The 22,139-nt window shown below is 29.8% G+C and overlaps 1 protein-coding gene across 12 annotated transcripts in view; it reads left to right on the plus strand.

Moving 5' to 3' along the window:
* Positions 1 to 22,139, plus strand: part of LOC107068855 (growth factor receptor-bound protein 14) — a 364,319-nt gene that overhangs the window by 292,540 nt on the left and 49,640 nt on the right. For all 12 annotated transcript variants that reach the window (XM_089175882.1, XM_089175883.1, XM_089175886.1 and 9 more), the window contains 2 exons: positions 14,291 to 14,518; positions 17,116 to 17,220. In XM_089175882.1, the coding sequence (XP_089032008.1) occupies positions 14,291 to 14,518; positions 17,116 to 17,220 (333 nt within the window). The remainder of the gene's footprint in view (positions 1 to 14,290; positions 14,519 to 17,115; positions 17,221 to 22,139) is intronic.

A 22,139-nucleotide genomic window follows, 5' to 3' on the forward strand; every position in this document is an offset into this window, starting at 1 on the left:
ATAAATTGAAATTCAATTGAATTGATTTACTACGCCAACTAGTGACAATTTACAGTACCAATCAATACTCACTAATAATTCCTGGGACTTCGAGTTACATAAAATAACATGAAACAATATAAATTTGTAATATTTATAATATATAAATAACAACACGTACAAAATAATACCATAATTAAAAATGCAATACATAAAATAATGATACACCAAAAAAAAAAAAGAAGAAATAGAAAAAGTAAGGTTAGTTATGTCATATAAAAACCTGAAAAAAAACGTGAAATAATTGAATTATGATACAGCTCTATCTATCGGAATTTTATCGAACTTAGAAACTTAATCTCTGCGTTGTTACTCAACATTGATATTCGCGCGTTTGAAACATCTGTATAAATATAATTCATTAATTATTCATCATAGAAAATGATTATTATCATAAACAAATCTTTCTCTCAATAAATGATAAAACATTATTTATAATAATGAATTAATTAAATTGTTTTAAAAAATGTATTAAACATTATCATCAGTATGTATCTATTGATTTGAGTTGGAATCTCATTTGCAATGACATAGTACTCAATTAATGTAATTTTTTTTTTTTCACTTTGTAATTTACTCAGGGTCAACTAGTTACACACATGAACACATACAATATGTATGTTTTTATATTATATATATATATATATATATATAAACTGATGTAATTGCATATCTACTAAGTAGATAGATTGTAATGCCCACGTGTATGCGTAATTTCAAGGACAATATATATACCCATACGTAAAAAGAACGTTTTTCTTCTACACATTCTCAAAGAAACTTAACCAGGAATGAATTTAATCTTTTCTAGCCAATAGAAAGCTGATCCGCATACTTCCGCTTTTACGGAATCTTCCATTCGATTGATCATTTATTACAGTTTATTAGATTTTTTCAAAACCACATCTAACAACGTAACACAACCTTTGACATATTATATAATATTATTTCATTATTTTATCAACAATTAAAAAATTCATTAGATATTTATAACCAAATAATAATATAATAACTATCATATACTAATAATAATAATAATAATAATCAATGAATTATTATACATAAAATTCATCTATAATAAATATTTAGACATTTTGTATAATTTATACAATCAAAGTAATTAAATTGAATATTTTATTAAATAAATATACGAGAGAGATATTTAACGATAAACAAATTAATTTGTTTATTTAAAATATTACTTGAAACTGTATCCATTTTTTATTCTAAATGATCAAATGACTGTATAAAAAAAAAAAAAAGAAAAAATAACCAAACGTTTTAATAACGAAATGAGATTATCTAAGTGTCGAGATTCAGTAAGACTTTCGATAGATGGCACTGTATTGCGATGCAATTATTTTCAGGTTTTTTTTTCAGGTTTTTTTCACATTCACATATGACACAACTAATCATTCTTTTTCTATTTTTTTTTTCACATATTATTATTTTATGTATTCCATTTCTAATTGTGGCATTATTTAGTATGTTGTTACAATTAATGAAATAATTAAGAATTATAAATATATAAATGAACAATTTTATTAACAATACTTGGTCGGATGAGCTGATTGTGTGTGTGTGTGTGCGTTTGTAAAAAGAAATAAATTGAGAACCACTGAACGCGGCATCTCGCTGTCTAATCCGACCGACTTGCTGCGCTACGGCGCACGCCGAGAGAGTTTCACTCACGTCAGATTCAAGAACTCTCTGTATAAGAGAGGAGAGGTACTATCTTAGCTACCGGTTTTCACAATCGAGGCCCCCACGACTTGCCGCGGTGCTACCATAATATATATCTCTCTTTCTTTCCATACATACGCACATTAACCTATACACACACACATATACACGTATATATACATATATCATATAATATATATATATAAATCTCTTTCTAGTATTCTCAAAGATCCAACTGTTCTGTTCACCATCTTCTATCTCTCTCTCTCTCTCTCTCTTTTTTTTCAATCTTCTTTTTTGTCTTACTGTTTCTTTTAATGTTTTTTCTCTATCTTTCTCTCACTAACTATCTCACTAATTCTCTCTCTCTCTCTCTCTCTTTGTCTTTCTTTCTTTTTCTATCTATCAATGTTTATCTTTTCATTTTACTGTCTGTGCTTGTCTATCTATCTTTGTCTTTCTCTCTCTAACTATCTCACTAATTCGTTGTCTTCCTTTTTTTTTTTTTTTTCTATATATCAATGTTTATGTTTTTATTTTACTGTGTATGTTTATCTCTCTCTCTCTCTCTCTCTCTCTTTCGTTCTTATTCTCTTCACTAACCACTCAACCAATTATCTCTCTTTTTCTATCCTTTACTTTTTCTACTGTTACTGTTTCACTCTTTCTCTTTCTCTTTCTCTCTTTGTCCCATGTGCCATTTGTTTAATACATTTATTTATTATTTTTGTAAATATACGGATACTAAAATATTCCAATATATGATTATAGACAAAATAATTCATCCATTTATTAGACATAGAAATTGTGTTTTTGACTTGTTAATCTTCTTATTATTAGACATTTTTTTTTTTTTTTTGGGATCAATTAAAGGCATTGATGTCTCCTTTTCATCGATCGATTCTTCCCAGCATTGATGTCTCCTCGATCGATACGATATTCTGCAACTGTAACAGCATTGATGTCTCTCTCTCTCTCTTTCTGTCTTCTCTAACTCATTTAAAAATATATTTTATTATTATATTTCTTATTTTATATTTATTCTCATCATATTGTATATTATTTTTATTATTATCGTAATTATAATTATAATAAAACGTAATCAATAATAATAATAATAATAATATATATATATTAGATATATCTAACAATTTATCTTAATAATAATAATTATAATAAAACATAATGATATAATATATAAATTAAATATATACATATATATATATAACAATTGTTCTTAATATTTGTAAAATTGTATTTTTTTTTTGTTTTATCAAATAAACGTTTTAAGTGAATTAAATTTCTATCTTCTTCGTGTTAGAGAAAGGATAAACACACATACACATACATATTATACACAGTCATACATACAGGTGTATATACATCATATATTTTATTTATACATTTATATGTTTGTGTGTATATATATATATATATGTGTTTGTTAGAAAGATACACATCTGGTATGAAAGTAACGGATTTGAAAGTGCATCTAAACTTTTTCTCGCGAGTTCTTAACCGTACGAATGAACGAACGAACGAACGAACGATCGAACGATCTATCGATCTTTTTCTTTCTCTCTCTTTCTCTCTTTTTCTCTCTTTTTCTCTTTTTATTACGAGTAAGTCACGAGATTCGAATTTAAGATCAGTAAAACGTCGTCCGAGGCAAATTCTATTAGATGAAATCCAATAAAGAAGTGTTGTGTTCGTAGTACACGCATACGAAGGGCTTTCTCTTCAACCCAACCTTTTTCACACCCTCCCTAATTCCCCTCACCTCCTCCTTCTACCTTTACCAACCCACTCGTTCCATCACAACTTCTATATATATATATATATATGTTAAACACACAGGAGTTTTTTTTTTTATTTGGTGACACTTTGCTTCTCCACGAGTTTCCAACGAGTAAATCGATTTTAATCTGAACCCAACATCATCTCGAACCTTTTAGGTTTTATTCGAAGCCTTCCATGTACCATCGAAACGTAATTTTTATTTTATTTTATATATATTTATATATATATATATATATATATATATATATATATATATATATTTTTTTTAGTAATTAATTTATCTTTTTGAAAGATACTAGTTAAGTTTCTTTCAACGTTTATAAAACGTACAAATTAATTAATGAATAAATGTTTTGTTTATTGTTTATTAAATCGAAAGTATTTATTATTGAGGTTAGTTAAATTTTGTATTTATTTAAATAATTAATAAATTTCAATAAATAATAAATTAAATAAATGTATTATTTTATTACATTTGATGTTCAATATATAAATATATATATAATTATGGTTATAAATATATATATATATATATATATATATATATATATATATAGTTTAAATAAATTTCCAAAGTATATATATTATATATATTTTATATATTTATATATTATAATAAATAAAATATCAAAAATAATTTTATACTCTCGTCTTTCTCGTGGTAAAAAATCGTGGTACAAAATGCAATTCCTAAAGAACAAAAATATAAAAGTTTAAATAAATTTCTAAATTATTTATATATATATATATATATATTTAGTATTTTATATTATTGTATTTTTCTATCATTTGTAATTTTTTATATGGAACACGTAAAAGGTTTTGCAGGACGTAGAGTCTCGTAGAGTAAAACGTCCGATTCCTTTGGTTATATCCTTTCACGGTTGCCTACCGTTATACACTCTTGTGTTATTATAGTAATCATAGTACAGCCGCAATACTGAGAGAGCGTGGCCCATATTTCAGCGATGTGTAATCAATGATTCTTATTATTCCGGCTGCGTGAGCTCGCAGCAGCAGCCTCTTCTTTCTCTTTCTCTTTCTCTATTATTTTATTTCTTCTTTTACCCTACATCCGTAATTTTCCGTTTCTCGCATGTTCAATTTAATATCATCTCCTCATGTGACTTCCTCATTATTATTATTATTATTATTATTATCATTATTATTACTATTATTATTTTTATTATTCATTTTAATATCAGAACATTCTCTAAAACAAAACAAAATTATTTCTCAAAAAACAATTCATATTCTTCGAATTGAATTATCATTATTTAAAAATAGAGTACAATGTTGATAAAAAAAAAAAAAAAATTAAAAAAAATGAGACTACACCGAAACGAATCGTAATACGTGTTCTACCATTCTTTGTTTTCTATCTTTTTCTTTTTTCTTTTTTTTTTTTTATCTACCAATTTCGTTTCCGCATGTCACACCAGAGAGTAATTGTTTGACTGTTGGTTGGTTGAATAGGAAAGGGTAATCGGTGTGTGACAGGTTGGATTTATTACTTTTATCTTCTTTTAACCCGCGTATGTATGATTCACCAGTGGCGTGAAACGCGTGACATAAGAAAAAGAAAGAAAGAAAGAAAGAAAGAAAGAAAGAAAGAAAGAAAGAACAAAAAAAAAATGAAAGGAGATAGAATAATGATAGATAATATGAGAGAGTAATTTCTAAATTTAAAACAATGCTTTTATACTTTTGTACAAGTGTAATATTTTCTATAACAAATATACAGCTGATTCATACATACACACACACACACACACACACACGAAGATACATCGATGTTTAACAATAATTGTTTTCGTGCAGACTGGTAACGTTGTTTAAATATTCAAATTTTGTGACACAATCCATGCGATCAAATCACATTCATTGGATAGAGTGGGATACATTGAGTAGTATGTGTGACGTGTCAAATTTAATAAAAAACAGAAATGAGGAAAGAAAAGAAGAAAAAAAAAATCGAAATTAAATGTAAAAGCAAGCAAGGGATAAAAAAAGATAGAAAGAAGGACCCAACCAACGCCCATTTTGTGTTAACTTGGATTTAGGTTTGTTACAATAAAATAAAACAGAAGTGAATGAAATAAAGATAGAACTAGAAAACATGATGTGACATGTATTTTGTGAAATGATAATAAGAAAGAAGGACTCAACCAACCCATTTTGAGTTAACTTGGATTTAGGTTTGTTACAATAAAAGAAAACAGAAGTGAATGAAATAAAGATAGAACTAGAAAACATGATGTGACATGTATTTTATGAAATGATAATAAGAAAGAAGGACTCAACCAACCCATTTTGAGTTTACTAGGATTTAGATTTGTTGCAATCAAAAAATAGAAGTGGAAAAAGAACGATAGAACAAGAAAACATGATGTGACATGTATTTTATGAAATGATAATAAGAAAGAAGGACTCAATCAACCCATTTTGAGTTAACTTGGATAAGTTCTCACAATAAAAAACCAGAAGTGAAGATAGAAAGAGGAAAACATGATGTGACACATGTATTTTATGAAATGATAATAAGTAAAAGAGATGACCTATTTGATTTAATAGTGATTCCCATTCCTTGGATCTAAACAGTGATTATTCGATACTGCCCAGGAGTCCTTTCACTGCCACAGAAGCAACAACAAGTAACAGCAAGCAAGCAAGGAACATATAACAGAAGTAAACTACAACAGCATACTAGTAACGATGTCTCTTTTCGGAGCAACGACCGATGTTTGTCATGTTACTGCTACTGCTAGTTGTGGTTGCTAGTGGTGACTGCTAGTGGTGACTGCTAGTGGTGACTGCTAGTGGTGACTGCTAGTGGTGACTGCTAGTGGGTGCTGCTAGTGGGGGCTGCTAGTGGTGCTGCTGATTTAGTCTGCAGTTGCTGGTTTACTGCATTTGTATTCTTTAGTGTCTAGTAGTTATACTGTTCTATTCTGTTCAGTTCAATTCAGTTCAGATTCTATTCTGTTCAGTTCTGTTCAGTTCTGTTCAGTCCAGTTCAGGTTCTATTCTGTTCAGTTCTGTTCAGTCCACTTCAGTTCTATTCTGATCAGTTCAGTCCAATTCAGAGTTCTGTTCAGTTCAGTTCTGTTCAATTCAGTTCAAGTTCTATTCTGTTCAGTTCTGTTCAGTTCTGTTCAGTTCAGTTCAAGTTCTATTCAATTCAATTCAAGTTCTATTCAGTTTAGTTCTGTTCAATTCAGTTCAAGTTCTATTCTGTTCAGTTCTGTTCAGTTCTGTTCAGTTCAGTTCAAGTTCTATTCTGTTCAGTTCATTTCAAGTTCTATTCAGTTCAGTTCTGTTCTGTTCAGTTCAGTTCAAGTTCTATTCTGTTCAGTTCTGTTCAGTTCAGTTCATTTCAAGTTCTATTCTGTTCAGTTCTGTTCAGTTCTGTTCAGTTCAGTTCAAGTTCTATTCAATTCAATTCAAGTTCTATTCAGTTTAGTTCTGTTCAGTTCAGTTCAAGTTCTATTCTGTTCAGTTCTGTTCAGTTCAGTTCATTTCAAGTTCTATTTTGTTCAGTTCAGTTCAAGTTCTATTCAGTTCAGTTCTGTTCAGTTCAGTTCAAGTTCTATTCTGTTCAGTTCTGTTCAAGTTCTATTCAATTCAATTCAAGTTCTATTCAGTTTAGTTCTGTTCAGTTCAGTTCAAGTTCTATTCTGTTCAGTTCTGTTCAGTTCAGTTCATTTCAAGTTCTATTTTGTTCAGTTCTGTTCAGTTCTGTTCAATTCAGTTCAAGTTCTATTCTGTTCAGTTCTGTTCAGTTCTGTTCAGTTCAGTTCAAGTTCTATTCTGTTCAGTTCTGTTCAGTTCAGTTCATTTCAAGTTCTATTCTGTTCAGTTCTGTTCAGTTCTGTTCTGTTCAGTTCAGTTGAGTTCAGTTTTATTCTGTTCAGTTGAGTTGAGTTGAGTTGAGTTGAGTTTTATTCTGTCCTGTTCTATTCTTCTATTAGTTGATGCTAGGCCTGGTATATCGTCGTTACGAGATCAAGCGGTGAACCACCTACCTCGTTAATGCTATCTCTACAACGTTTGTTGAAATTGCTCGAACGTGCTCGAAATAATAAAGATCTTTTTAACTTAAAGAAAGAATCTAGAAGATGTGAAAGAGAAGAAGAAGAAGAAGAAGAATAAGATAATAATGATGATCTACGGTCAAATGGTGAATGAATTTTTAACGATATCTCTAAGAATCAACGTATCTTTTCTTCTTATTATCAAACTAAAAAGTATTATTAAAATAATAATAATAATAATAATATTAATAATAAATATACATTATTTCTGTTAATTGTTTGAAATATTATACATGATATGTTATAATATATTTGTTTGAAAATAGATACACTAAAATGTATTTGTTATTTAATACAATGTTATAATAATATCTATGTATAATTTTTTACATTAATGGGATTATTGTACACCATACATTTACATACATTTACATACATTTACATAAATATTACACCATATATTTATATACACAAATTATTTTTTATTTTTTCAAAACTATTTATATTCATTGTATAATATATTATATTATACAGTAATTTTCAAAAGTATTTATTCATTGTATAATATATTATATTATACAGTAATATGAATCTGAAATTTATCTATTTATTAAAAAAAGAAAGAAAGAAAGAACGTGTACAGTAAATGATTTGCAAGAATTAAAATTGATACGAAATAGTTGAGTGGTGTAGAAAAATTCTGTAAAAAAATTCTGTAAAAAAAAAAACAAAAATAAAAAGAAATAAGTAAATACAGGAAGATATAATAAATATCTATACGAATACGATACGATAAATTCTTATTGCGAAATCATAGGGATCATTGTCGGACTGTATTATTATCTTTTATTTATTATACCGTTAACTGCACTCAAATATATATATATATATATATATATATATATATATATATATATATATATACATATACACTCATATATATTCGAGAAAGAGTCATTGAGTTTAATAATAGTAATAATAATAAAAATAATAATAATAATAATAATAATAATAATAATGATGGTCACGATGATAATGATAATAATAATAATGAATCATGATGCTAATAATAGGTGTCTATACATACATATATATATATATATATATAAAATAAAAAAAAATAAAAAATAATAAAAAAATATTATTGAAAGTTTAAATAAAAAAATAAATAAAATACAATTGTGATATTTTAATTTAACAAATAATTAATCAGGATTATATTAAATATTACAATAATTATGATGACAATTATAAGTATGTATATATAAAATAGAAACGAAAATTTTTTTTAATTTATTGAAAATTTAATAAATAATAAAAAAATTAAAAAAAAAAACACGATCGTAATAATTTTATTAATTTAATTTAACAAATAATTAATCAGAATCATTATTATCATCATCATAATCAACTTCTTTGTCTGTCGTCGTTGTATTATTTGTCGTACTGTGATGACGTAATAGGGATAAACACGTGACTCACGTGACTCCTTGTCAAGAAAATAAAAAAAAAGAAAAAAGGAAGGAAGTGGAACAGTGACCTAGGTCAATCCTTCGAATCTCCCTTTCGTTCATTCGTGTTCGTCCTTATCTTTCAACGTCGAACAACTCAAACCAACCTAACCCAACCTAACCCAACCCAATTCAACCTTTCTTCTCCTTTATTTCCCCCTTGAGAGAATCCCCCTTCCCTGACGTTCTACTCTTTCTTTCATACCTAGTTTCTTTTTTCTTTTTTTCTATTTTCCTAGCTTTCCCCTAACACCCGTCACCTTTCACTCACCCACACCAATCCTAGTTGGGGGCGTCAATTCGAGCAATGACGAGAAGCCAACATTTTCCTTCTTCTTCCATCCTGTATGAGCGACCATTAAAGTGCTAAATTTACAATAAAAATCGAAAAAACAAAAGGAAGGAAAATCTATTGAATAATTTAAACAATTTCAACCCTTAATGTATCTTTCGAATAATCCTCAAATCATTTGTCAATCATAGAAATGAAAATTCACTCACATGATGCAAGTCATCATCTTTATAATTTCATGAGTTAATTTAATACACGCGTTGTGGTTAATAACTACAAGCTTTTACTTTGTTTAAACATTTGAAAATGATTGCAGCTACTAGATACACATATACATACAAATATATTTAGATAGATGATTAAAAAAAAAAATATCATGTGGGCAGATCACACGTGTTAGAAGTGAAACCTTCGAAAAACTAAGTTTCGAGAGAAAGAGACGACTGCAGAATATCAGGAGTAGCATAATTGTTGTGTTTATTTGTTATAATATTATTATTATATTATTGTTATCACATTCAACAATTATTATACGTTTTATTGAAAACATATATAAATAGATAACATATTAAACAGTAAGCAAGTTCTCAATTCAAAGAAATGAGACAAGTTGCTTCTGGTAACTTAAAAATGCATGGTAACAAAACAATTCTGTTAGTCTAGTAAACACCTCTATAGTAAGGTTTTTTCCGAAAAGTCCGTAGGGTCTTTCCGATAAGTCCGTAGGGTCTTTCCGATAAGTCGGTAGGGTCTTTCCGATAAGTTCGTAGGGTCTTTCCGATAAGTCTGTAGGGTCTTTCCGATAAGTCCGTAGGGTCTTTCCGATAAGTCCGTAGGGTCTTTCCGATAAGTAGTGAGGTTTTTTCCGAAAAGTAGTGAGGTTTTTTCCGAAAAGTAGTTAGGTAGGGTCCGTAGGGTCTTTCCGATAAGTCCGTAGGGTCAGACACACACATATACAACCAGGAGTGATAACTACGAAGCATAGCATAAAGAAGAAACCGAGAATAGAAAAAACTGTATAGCTATATTCCATCTCATTATTTAGTATGGCAGCCGTTTCATAGCTTCGTTACATAGCTCCGTTTCCGTTTATTTACTTTTCAGATCACTCCTATTCTAAAGAAGTTTTCACTTCAAAAAAAAAAAAAATGTTTATGCAGCTTTTTAAAATCAACTAGCCTTATCTAACGTAACTATGAATATTTATAACATTATACGTTCACATACAAACACATTTCAGACACATATAACATGTAACATACAGAAACACTATACTATATATATATATATATATACATATGTATAGGTTGTATTAATTGGTAGCCACTTATTTTGCTTAACGAAGGATTCATCAAGAGAAGAGAGGAGTCTCCTTTGGATAATCGTTGGGTTCTTCTTCGTTCCCGTCGAGTTGTGTATCGTTACGTTTCGCACGAAGTAATTTACACTAACCGTGGAGAGTACATTAGAGTTTGTGAGACCTCTCTCTCTCTCTCTCTCTCTCTCTCACTCTCTTTGAAACACATAGACTCAAGTAAACTCACGTTTATTTTCTCTCTCTCTCTCTCTCTCTCTCTCTCTCTCTCTCTTTCTATCTCTCTTACTCTTGTCTGCTTTTGGCCGTAATTCCATAGTCGCTTGGATAATAGTTACGTAACTGTTAATGCAGTTGCAGTTCGCTCTTGCACGGTGTAACTAAGCTAATCGTCAAATATTTACCAAGCCGTATAATGCAGCCTATTGCTCTCTCTCTCTCTCTCTCTTATTTTTTCTCTGTCTCTCTCTCTCTCTCTCTCTCTCTAACTGTTAGTTAAACCCTTTTCTTATTCTATTTCTTTCTCTTACTGGTTTGTCATTTTTTTTGTCTAAGTTGTTTCAAACTTCGTCTTAACCAATACTACGTTAATTTACATTATATACTTATGATTATATTTTTGATATAATGAGAATGATCTATTGTTATAAAATGTTGATTTAATATGATTCTAAATTATTTAATAAATTGTAATAACAATAGAAAAAGATCAAGAAGAATTAGAAATAGAAATTAATAGAGAAAGTATAGTTATGTTGTATGTAAATTGAAAATGAATTTGAATTGAATTGAAGTACTACGCCAACTAGTGACAACTTACAGTACTAATTAATATTCACTAAGAATTTCTAGGACTTTAAATTACATAAAATAACATAAAACAACATAAATTTTTAATATTTATAATATATAAATAACAACACATAAAATAATACTACAATTAGAAATGAAATACATAAAACAATAATACCACGATAAAATAGGAAAAATACAGTCATGTAAATTGCAATTGGAATTGAAATACGACGCCATATTGAATACTTAAACAACTTAGAGGATTTACATAACCTCTAAATAATAATTCTCTAAATTTGCGATAAAAAATATAAAATAAACGCGATAAAAATTATCCTACATTTTAAATTGACAAAAATAAAACAAAATGAACAACAATTTTATTAAAATTGATTCAGTAATTTCAAAGTTCAATAACTTCTAAATAATAATTCTTTAAATTTGCGATAAAAAATATAAAATAAACGCGATAAAAATTATCCTACATTCTAAAATGAAAAACATCACACAAAATAACCTAAAATTTCATTAAAATCAGTTCAGTAATTTCAAAATTCATTAGAAATCAACAATGCAACCCTAAATTTTTACATGTTAACATGAAAATGATTCTCCAATTTCAATTTTTCCCTTTAACAAATACATATATGTACTTACAATTATATTTATACATAAATACACATTAATAATACATTTATACATTTATATATGTATTCATAAATGCACATTGTAACATTTAATATATATATATATATATATATACATTTATAAATTCATGTACACGTAATAAATGTAATTTATACATGCATTTATACAAACTCACGTGCATTCTCATACTTTCATATATAAATCCCATACATACATTTTCATACATGTATAGTATATATGTTCATACATAAGTTCATATACACATATATTATTACATTTTCATTTATATACTTTTACATAAATTCATATATACTTCCTTAGATGCATTTATGCATACATACATACATACATACATATATATATGATACATGTATAAGAAGAGTATACAAATGAATGGAGAAGAACCCAGGGACAGCAAGTTTCTCTTTCTATTCTCTCTCTCTCTCTCTCTTTCTTTCTCTCAAGGAAAATCTAAACATACCAAGACACGTTGCCTTACCATTCTCTTCTTCTTCTTCTTCTTCTTCTTATTCTTCATCTTTATTCTCATAATTCTCTTACTATTATTCACCAAAGTAATTTACATTCATAGCACCAATATGTCTACCATTTAATCTTTTACCAAACACGCAACACACAAGTGACTTTATATCAGACAATCCGATTAATATTAAAACAAATTCTTCTTATATTCTTTTTTTAAACTCTGACCATCGCTGTAACATTGTTTTTACAATATATAACAGTGAAATGTATTATATACAATGTATTTGAAATTCAAATGAAACTGGATTTAGCTGAAAGGATTAAAGGATCTCGTTCATTCCCATTTTCCTTAGGTTCAAGACTTTTTCTTCTTTGTTGGATCTTAAAACCACATACCTACCTAACCCCACCCACTAAACTTTCCTTCCTTCCTTCCAATAATACCCTCTCTCTCTCTCTGTCTCTCTCTCCTTTCTTCTTGTGCCAACCTTTTTCCAAACTTGTGAGTTTTTGAATAAATTACTTCTGACCTTATCTCATCTCATCTCATGGCCGGAAACAACGTGATTACGTTGAATATGGCTACTCAATTCAACCGGTTGCTTCATTACCTTAGCCATTTTCTCAAACAGTTTTTCCTTTTTTTTTTTTTTTTGTTAAACTTCTTTACCATCCTTTACTCTACTTCTACTTCTACTTCTTGGGTTCATCCATGTTCCTTTCATTTTACTTCCATCTCTTTACCTACCTACTACTATTAACTATCTTTTATTAATAATAATCCTACCATCTTTGCTCAGGCTTACCAACGTCAAAAGATTGAATGTCTTGTACGCTAATGATCTCGTTGTCTATTTAACAATGTTCACTGAGTAAAGAGAGAGAGAGATAGATAAATAGATAGTTAGATAGATATAGAACACAGAGAATATTATCTTACATGTATATACAGTGTGTTACAATAGAATATACATGGTAACCTGAGAAGCAGAACAGCAAAAGGCACCAGTTGCCTGCCTTACCCATTTTCACTTCCTTTGCTACTCTTCTCAAGTCTCTTTGTTAGAAGGGTTCCCTTTTATTATTGATGAATATAAGGAAGAAGCAAACGTTATTTGAGGGAAGGAATAATTAATAATCTAACCGGTGTGTGTAGAAATCATTTCAATATGGGGTTGCGTCAGGGTTGGAATTTTCATTGATTTATAATTTAAAAAATAAACCCTCAAACTTTTAGATTATTTTTATTAATTGTCTTATTGTTTTTCTTTTTTTATTCCTGATACATCTAACTATATTTCTATCTTTAAAAATACATATTTAGTATAAGTTTTATAATATAATATAATTAAATGAATGTATGATAAGAAAGGTATAGATTATATTTAAGTAAACACCATAAATTCCATTCTATTTGGTATTATTTTTATAATTTTTTATTGCTAAGTTAAGAATTTATTATTTAGAGGTTATCTAAGTATTTAAGTACCGTAAATTTTCGATAGATAGCGTTGTATTACAACTCAATTCTAAGTTATAAGTTTTTGATAGATGGCATTGTATTAAAATTCAATTCTAACCTTACTTTATCTATATTTATATATGTTAATGTTGATTAACAAGAACCAACATTAAAAAAATGTGTACAATTGTTGATTAATTTATGATTTGATTTGAATTGTTACAGGAAAGCGATTTGCTGAACCCAATTGCTCGGCTTTCGGACTATCACATATACAGAATTCCCAACGCAAAGAAATATTTTACCGCCCCATTCGAGTGGGGCGCCTGTCTTAGGCCAAGTAGCAACTCTGAGGCCGAAGACACGGAAACTGGTGAGCACGGGCTCAAGGTTATCGCCTTTAACAGCGAAAAGGCACGGGCTTGTTGGCTTACAGCCATGAGGCTCGCCAAGGTAACGTCAATTTTTTATTTTATTCTTCACTATTTCAGCACCCCCCCCCCCTCCCTCCCTCCCCCTCCCCACGATCCCAACCCTTTTTTGTATCTCCTTTCCTATCTCAATCATTTGATGTTATAAGGAAAATAAAATGGAAGCAAACTTTTAGTCAGTAGTGTACATTACATCTAAGGTCCCTCCCTATTACACGAATCTTCAGTGGTCTATTCTTTCGCAAAGTGGAGACTCAGACCGAACCTCTCAAAGCAGACGACGAGTTTCTAGTGTGGGGAGGGGATGAGGAAGGGGACGGGGGTCCGTTTCTTGTGACATCAGCGGTAGCAGTAGCAGTATTAGTAAAAGAACCATCATCACCCAACAACGTCATCGTCATCGTCATTCTTGGTCTTATACTTTTTCTCGTTTGTAAGCTCAAAAAAAAGACATGGACCACCCTCAAAGAACCCCGATGTGTGTCTTCTCTTGAACAACACCCTCAGGCTGATACAAACGCACACATACATGTATATCTACCTAGTCTAGTCTGAAACCTGACGTTCAACCCTCGTTTTGCTTTACATAAGCCCTCCTTCAACCCACCCCCAACCAACCACCACCTAACTCTTCTTCTTCTTCTTCTTCTTCTTCTTCTTCTTTCGTCAGTTTTGTCCTTTCCCTCTATCTCTTTTTCTAACCCTTTTCATTCGACCGTTCCTTTCTTTTTAAAATTATCTTTCTTTTTCCATCGGCACTACCAACATTCCCGTTCCCCTTTCGGGTTGTTACTTCAACCCTAAGCCATCCCCTTTTTTTCATAGTTTTTTTTTTTCTTTCTTTTTCGTTAAAGGTAAAAAAGAAATATGGAAGGAGAGGAGAGGGTGGGTGGGGAGTGGGAAGCAAAGAGTTATACATCAGTGACGTGTGGTTCTTTCAACACACTAGGTGTAATAGTTGTAATAGTAGTAGTAATAGTACTCGTATGAGTTTTTTTCGAGAAGTAGCTCGGATACTTCTTATTCTAACTCTTTCATCCCCAAGCGAAAAAGAAAAAGGGGTAGAAGAGAAAGGGTAGAAAGCTGAGTGGTCGTCTTGAAGGGGGAGTCCAACTTCTCGTTCAACAGAGGAAGGGGGATAGAAAGACACCCCCTTTTCTAACTTGGACGAAGCTTAACCTCCTCTTATTCTTATTCTAGCGTACTTGCTTTCTTCTTTTTTTTTTTACTTACTTCCTTCCTTCCGGCTTTCTCTTTCTTTTTGACACACACATATACACATACACACATGTATATGCAACCCTTTCTGTTCTTTTACTCTTTCATCTCATAGTGGGTGATGATAATGATGATGATGATGATGATAGTGGTGTTGGTGACACACAATTGCAATAAATCACCAACTCGTTGGTGATATACACACACGTAACCATTTTACACATATACACACATACGAACGTATGCATACAAGTTTAAAATAATTTTTTTTTCTAATGGAATTGAAACACTCGTTTTGTGACTTTACCAAATATTTCAACTTTGAACGATGTTTCACGATCATTCTTTTTTTTGTTTAAACTTAAGGAAATAATAATATAAATAATAATGATAATTATTATGATTATGGTGATGGTGGTGGTGGTGGTAAAAGTGGTTAGTTGGTAAACTTACAGGGATGATTAAGAGAAAATTATTAAGTTAAATCCTATACTCCATTATGGTATCCATTTTACATACATATGTGTGTTTGCGCTTACTTGTGTGTCGTTTCGTGTACGTGTGAGTGGGGGTGTGTGTAAGTGAGTGTACTCGAAAGCGCGCGCGCACACAGACCTCTTCTTCTTCCGGGTCGATACAGCGAGTCATATCATCCCCTATGGTAGAGATCCACGCCTATGGTGGTTTATGGTAGTTGCTTATGTGCTTTAAATACTCAACGATAATTTTTTACCTTAAACACCCTTTATCTTCATCCCTTATTATATATTATTTTTATTTTTACACAAATATGTTACCAATAAAATATGAAAACTTAGATAATGTTTATTATTTAATAATTAATGATCATTTAATTATTATTTTAGAGACAAATCATTGAGTTTATTTTTTTTTTTTAATTTTATTTTAAGTATAACGTAGACATTAAAGTATCGTTTAAGAAAATGTCACTCACCCTTGCTGTTGAAATATATTTTTATGTCAAAAAGCAATAAAAACAATTCCCTCTTGGGTTAGTAGGGTGGTAAAAGGGTATTTGAGAAAACGTGACTACAAATTTAAATCTAAAGCGAATAGGTTTTTGATTGTCGTAAAATATCAATTGCTATAATATAATATAATTCAATGTGATTGGTTGACAATCCTTTAGATTGAAATTAATCATTTTTTAAACATTATTTTTATATTCCATAATGTTTTGCAAATTTGTTTCATCTTATATTTAATTGTAATAATAATATTTTAAATTTTATATTTATTTTCTTTTTTTATCTTGTTAAATACAGTTTTTGTTTAGGACTAGGTACCACGTTTCAATAATTATTATTATTTTAATTCAAAGTGTTATTTAAATAACGAATGATAAATTATTTTAATTTATTTTTGTTTCTGCATTTACAGTACGGAAAACAGTTAAGGGAGAACTACAGGGCCTTCAAAAATAAGCAGTGTGAACAACCATCAGGAAGCCCTAAGGATCAATTCGGGAATTACAACGTCACCAACGTGAGTCATAATTTTCATTTCACTTAATTATCAACAGATCAAACCAAATTTTCTATTGCAACATTTCAATATATGCGTATAGTAGTATTCTCTTTTATATCAGCTGTTTCACGTAATGCAGCTGATCTCAAGGTCGTTTCTATGTGAAGTTCGAAGAGAAATAGCACACACAGAGTAGTATATCACCCCCTTTTCGTTGTCGTTCGTTCACAGGGAAGATGGAAACACAAACCAGTGAAACGTTTTCGGCTATTTTCCAAGCTAGTCACGTACCGACCCACTGCCATCGTTGTCCTTTTCATCCCCCTACCCCTAACCCCCTCATTCTAGTCTTTCTCATCTTCCTTATCTTCCTTTTTCTCATTCTCATTCTTTTCTTATTTCAACCTTTTGTGTCTGCTTTATTTTCTTAAGGTTCTTTAACCTTACTTGTGTAAATCATTGCATATTACTTTCTAATATTAGTGTACATTCAGTGTACAATGAATTATCAACAATTTTATGTTTAACTATGATAAACAATTATTAGGACCATATTAAAGTATACATCTAGTTATTAGAACTATAATAAATTCATATTTAAAATTTTCTATTTCCAAATTGGGTTCCAATTGGTGTTCAAACTCTAGTGTTGCTAGTAAATACAAAAATATTATAATAAAATTAAAAAACTAGATACTAAATGTAAGAAAATCTAAAATTAAATAAATCTAAAATTATTAATAAATAATTATTAAATCAATCTAATACAATAATAGTAAACCATACCTAAATTATATCAAATAATCTTTGAAATATCCTATCTTCAAATAACGTTGTGGTTATTCAAACTCTAATGTTGCAAATAAAATAAAATAAAAATAAAAACTAGACAAGAGGTTGAAAATATATAATATATGAAACCCCTATCCCCAAAAAAAAAAAAAAAAAAAAAAAAAACAAGAAAAGAAAACGAGAGTGGACAATTCGTATGAAAACCGTGGTTTGGTATTGAACGGTCAGAGTGTAGTGCTGTTGCTGTTGCTATTCCTGCTGCTGATGTACTAAAGCAGCACCAACATCACCATCAGCATCACCAGCAGCAGCAGTACTACAGTAGTAACAGTATTACAGTAGCCAACACACAGTAGCAATACAGTAGGACCAACAAAAACTCAAACGCAAACACAAAACATGAAGTTGGTGAGATACGTTGGTGACGCTGGGTAGTAGATTCGGGAATAATTCCAGTACTTTCGTTGAGGGCCCACTTTCCAATGGGTGACACACCCCCTTTACCCATCCCATCCCCCTAACCATTCCCCTTTCTCTTTTCTTCTAACTCTCATCCCAATTCCAACCACCACCACTCCAATTTTCCCTTCTTTTTACTCACACTATTATCTCTCTCTCTCTCTCTCTCTCTCTGCTCATTCCAGGGAACCATTGGTCTGTTGGATTCTCTCTTTCTTTCTCTTGATCTCTTTTTATACCTTTTTCCAAGCATCATAATGTCCTATCCAACAGCAGAGTGTCCAGGCAAAGCAACGGCTGCAGTTAACAGGCTGCTTGCAGTACCCCATGGTCGACATTAAACCTCGACATCCTCCTCCTCCTCCTCCTACTACTACTACTACTACTAATACTACTTCTATTTCTTTTTCTTCTTATCCTCATTCTATATCTAGTTGTTCTTTTATTTCTTTTGACTTTTTTTTTTTTTACTTCATCGTCATTCAGTCAACTGCAGACTCTCTTAGCAAGACACCAAAAAGATATTCTCAATTTAACTTTAAGTTGTTTTTATTTTATTCTGTGTGTGATTAGGAATGATAAGACAAATAATAATTGTATTCATAAATTCATGATTGTTTTTTTTTTTTTTAAGATGATTCAACTAATTTAGATTTGTATAAACAATATCAAACTTTGCGTGTGTTTTACTGACAATGAAAGTTTATGAGTTTATGAAATTTCACTTAGGTTACTTAAATAACAATTTTAAAAATCATTGTTCAAGTATATATTATATTGTATTAATAGTACCATTTGTCTTCTAACTCTAGTTGGAAAGAACAATTTCTATAAAATATTATCTATGCCTCATTAATATACAGAACAAACTACTCTAGTAACACAAAATATTGAATACATGTGTATTTAATATTAAAAAGAGATTTAATGTCTTTTTAATAATAAATACACATGTATTCAATATTTTTCAATATTTTGTGATACTAGAATATACACTGCAACAAATTAACATTATTATAAATAAAAAAATCTTCATGATAGTATCAAACCTATAATTATATTATCCAATGATAGATAATACTCTTATCAATCTAAAATCTTCACTGATTTGAAATAAAAGTAATAGTAGTAGATTGTGAAATGGTTGGGATTAAGGTTTCTAATGAGAAATAAGAAGAACACCATAAGAAGAAGAAGAAGAAGTAGAAGTAGAAGCAAGTAACTTGATGGGTAGCAAAAGAAGAAGATAAAAATAATGAAAATAAAATAAGATAGAATGAAAGTTGCAAATAGTTACAAGTAACATTTCTATAAACTACAATATATTTTACACTTTATTAAAATACTTAAGAATTAATCTATTGAATTAAATTAACAATATTATAAAATAATCTTCATAATATTTGATTGGTAACTAAGTGATTGCGGATTTTAAATAAGAATGAAAATTCCAAATTTTTGCTTAAAAATAAAAGTTTAGGTACTGTCCATTTTTGTTGATGATCAGATAGTAACATATAATGTCACATTCATCAAATTTCTGATCTTTGCTATCACAAAACTGAATGAAGTATAAAACAAAATTCGCAATGATTTAGTTGCCAACCCAATAGTATCAAACACCTAATCCCAATGTTAGATAATACTCTTATCAATCTAAAACCTTCATTAATTTCAAATAAAAGTAATAGTAATATATTATCAAAGAGTTGTTGAATAAGAACTTTCTGATGAGAAATAAGAACACCAAAAGAAGAAGAAGAAGAAGAAGAAGAAGAAGTAGAAGTAGAAAAAGAAACAAGAACAACAAGATAAAGAAGATAAAGAAGATGAAGAAGAAAAAAGTAATAATAGTAACTTGATGGGTAGCAAAAGAAGAAGATAGAAATAACTAAAGCAAAAAAAAAAAAAAAAAAGAAAAGAATAAAAGAAAGAAAGAAAGAAAGAAAGAAAGAGGCCAGTTGCTCCTGAGGTAAAGGGCCTGGGCTATGTTGGAGGATGATGATGGGTACCTAGCTTACTCTCTCTCTCTCTCACACACACTCTTTCTCTTACTCTCTCAGAGTTGACGGTTTAAAAGTCTAGCAAAAAGCCCAGGCCGGCTGTTGCTACGCGCGAGACTATCGACCAGCCAGAGGACTACTACTACTACTACTACTACTACTACTACTACTACACCTATATATCCATGGAAAAGAGAAAGAGAGAGAGAGAAGAGAGAGAAAGAATTCTCTCTTGGGGTATGAAAGAGAAGAAGAGCTATAGATGGCACACTCTACTCTCTCTCTCTCTTTTTCTCTCTTACACACTCACTTACTCACTACTCACACTTACACTAACTCAAACTCACACTAACTCTCAATGTGTTCGTACACGGTGACTGACGGAGGTGGATGCTACCGTCGTTGCTGCTGCTGCTGCTGCTGCTGCTATGCTCGAGGTTGGAGGACCGAGAAGAGGTGGGAGGATCAAAAGGGCCAAAAAAGAAAGAAAGAGAGAGGGAGTAGAAAAAATGGAGGAAAGGATTCATTCTGAGGGGGTGGTTTCATCCCAATGTCCTTTCGAATTTTCTCTTTTTCTTGTTTTCTTCTTTCTCTCATTCGACGTTGAAATTATTCGCATTTACAGTTTTACTAAAATCTTCTTTCTTTTATTCCCCATTCCCCATTCCTACCAGCACTACCACCATAAGTCCACTGTTGTTTTTTCTTGGATTATTCTTGGATTACTTTTTTACTTTTCTTTTTTTTGGTTTCTTTTTTTTACCCATTGCATTTTCTCATTCCCATCAAAATCTCTGTTTTAAGAATTAAAAAGGGGGATTTAGATTTAATTGCTACGTTTTTATATTTTTATATTATTAGATAATATATTTATTATTTTATTATATTATTCAATATAATTCAAGGGATTTCAATTTTTGTTTTCTTCTTGGTACACATAAAAATAAAATAGGAGTAGTGTATGTGTGTAAAATATGTTTAATTACATTTTATGAATTTCTTTCTTTTCATTTTTTATATTCATACTCACCAATAATAATATATCTTCTTCTTCTTAATATATATAAATTACGTGTCACGTTGTTTGTTCGCAATGAATTTCTAAACTACTGAACCGATTTTAATCAAATTTTGCACACTGTGTGCAGTTTCATCCAATTTGAAAGATAAGATAGTTTATATCTCAATTTATAATCGGTATAAGGTAATTCGTTGACTTAAAGACGTGTGTATCGGACTGATCGTGAGTTACAGCAACGTGTGACGGGGCACCCCTAGTATATTATATATTTATTGAATTTATATTTTAATCTTTTGTTTTTTATAGATTCATTGTGGTTTCATTTGAATCATATATAAATATTTATATAATTTCTCATTCTTCTTAAATCCATACAAAATCCCTCCAAAAAAAAAGAAAAAATAAATTTATTTATGATTTTAAGTTTTGTCTTTTTTAATATTTCTCATTGAACCAAATAAATATAAAAATAAATTAAACAAAAAAAAAAGAAAAAAAAGAAAAGGGGACAGTAATTTTGAATTTTTTGTCTTATCTGTATTTTCATACGATCATCTTTGATATTCTCATTTATAAAAGGATTTATATTATTAATAAATATAGTCTCGTTGAAGAAATAAAAAAATACAAAATGAGATGGATATAAATATTTGTTCTCTTGA

Source organism: Polistes dominula, unplaced genomic scaffold (assembly GCF_049000335.1).
Source record: "Polistes dominula isolate Pdom_NZ unplaced genomic scaffold, Pdom_raw_medaka contig_19, whole genome shotgun sequence".
NCBI lineage: Eukaryota > Metazoa > Arthropoda > Insecta > Hymenoptera > Vespidae > Polistes > Polistes dominula.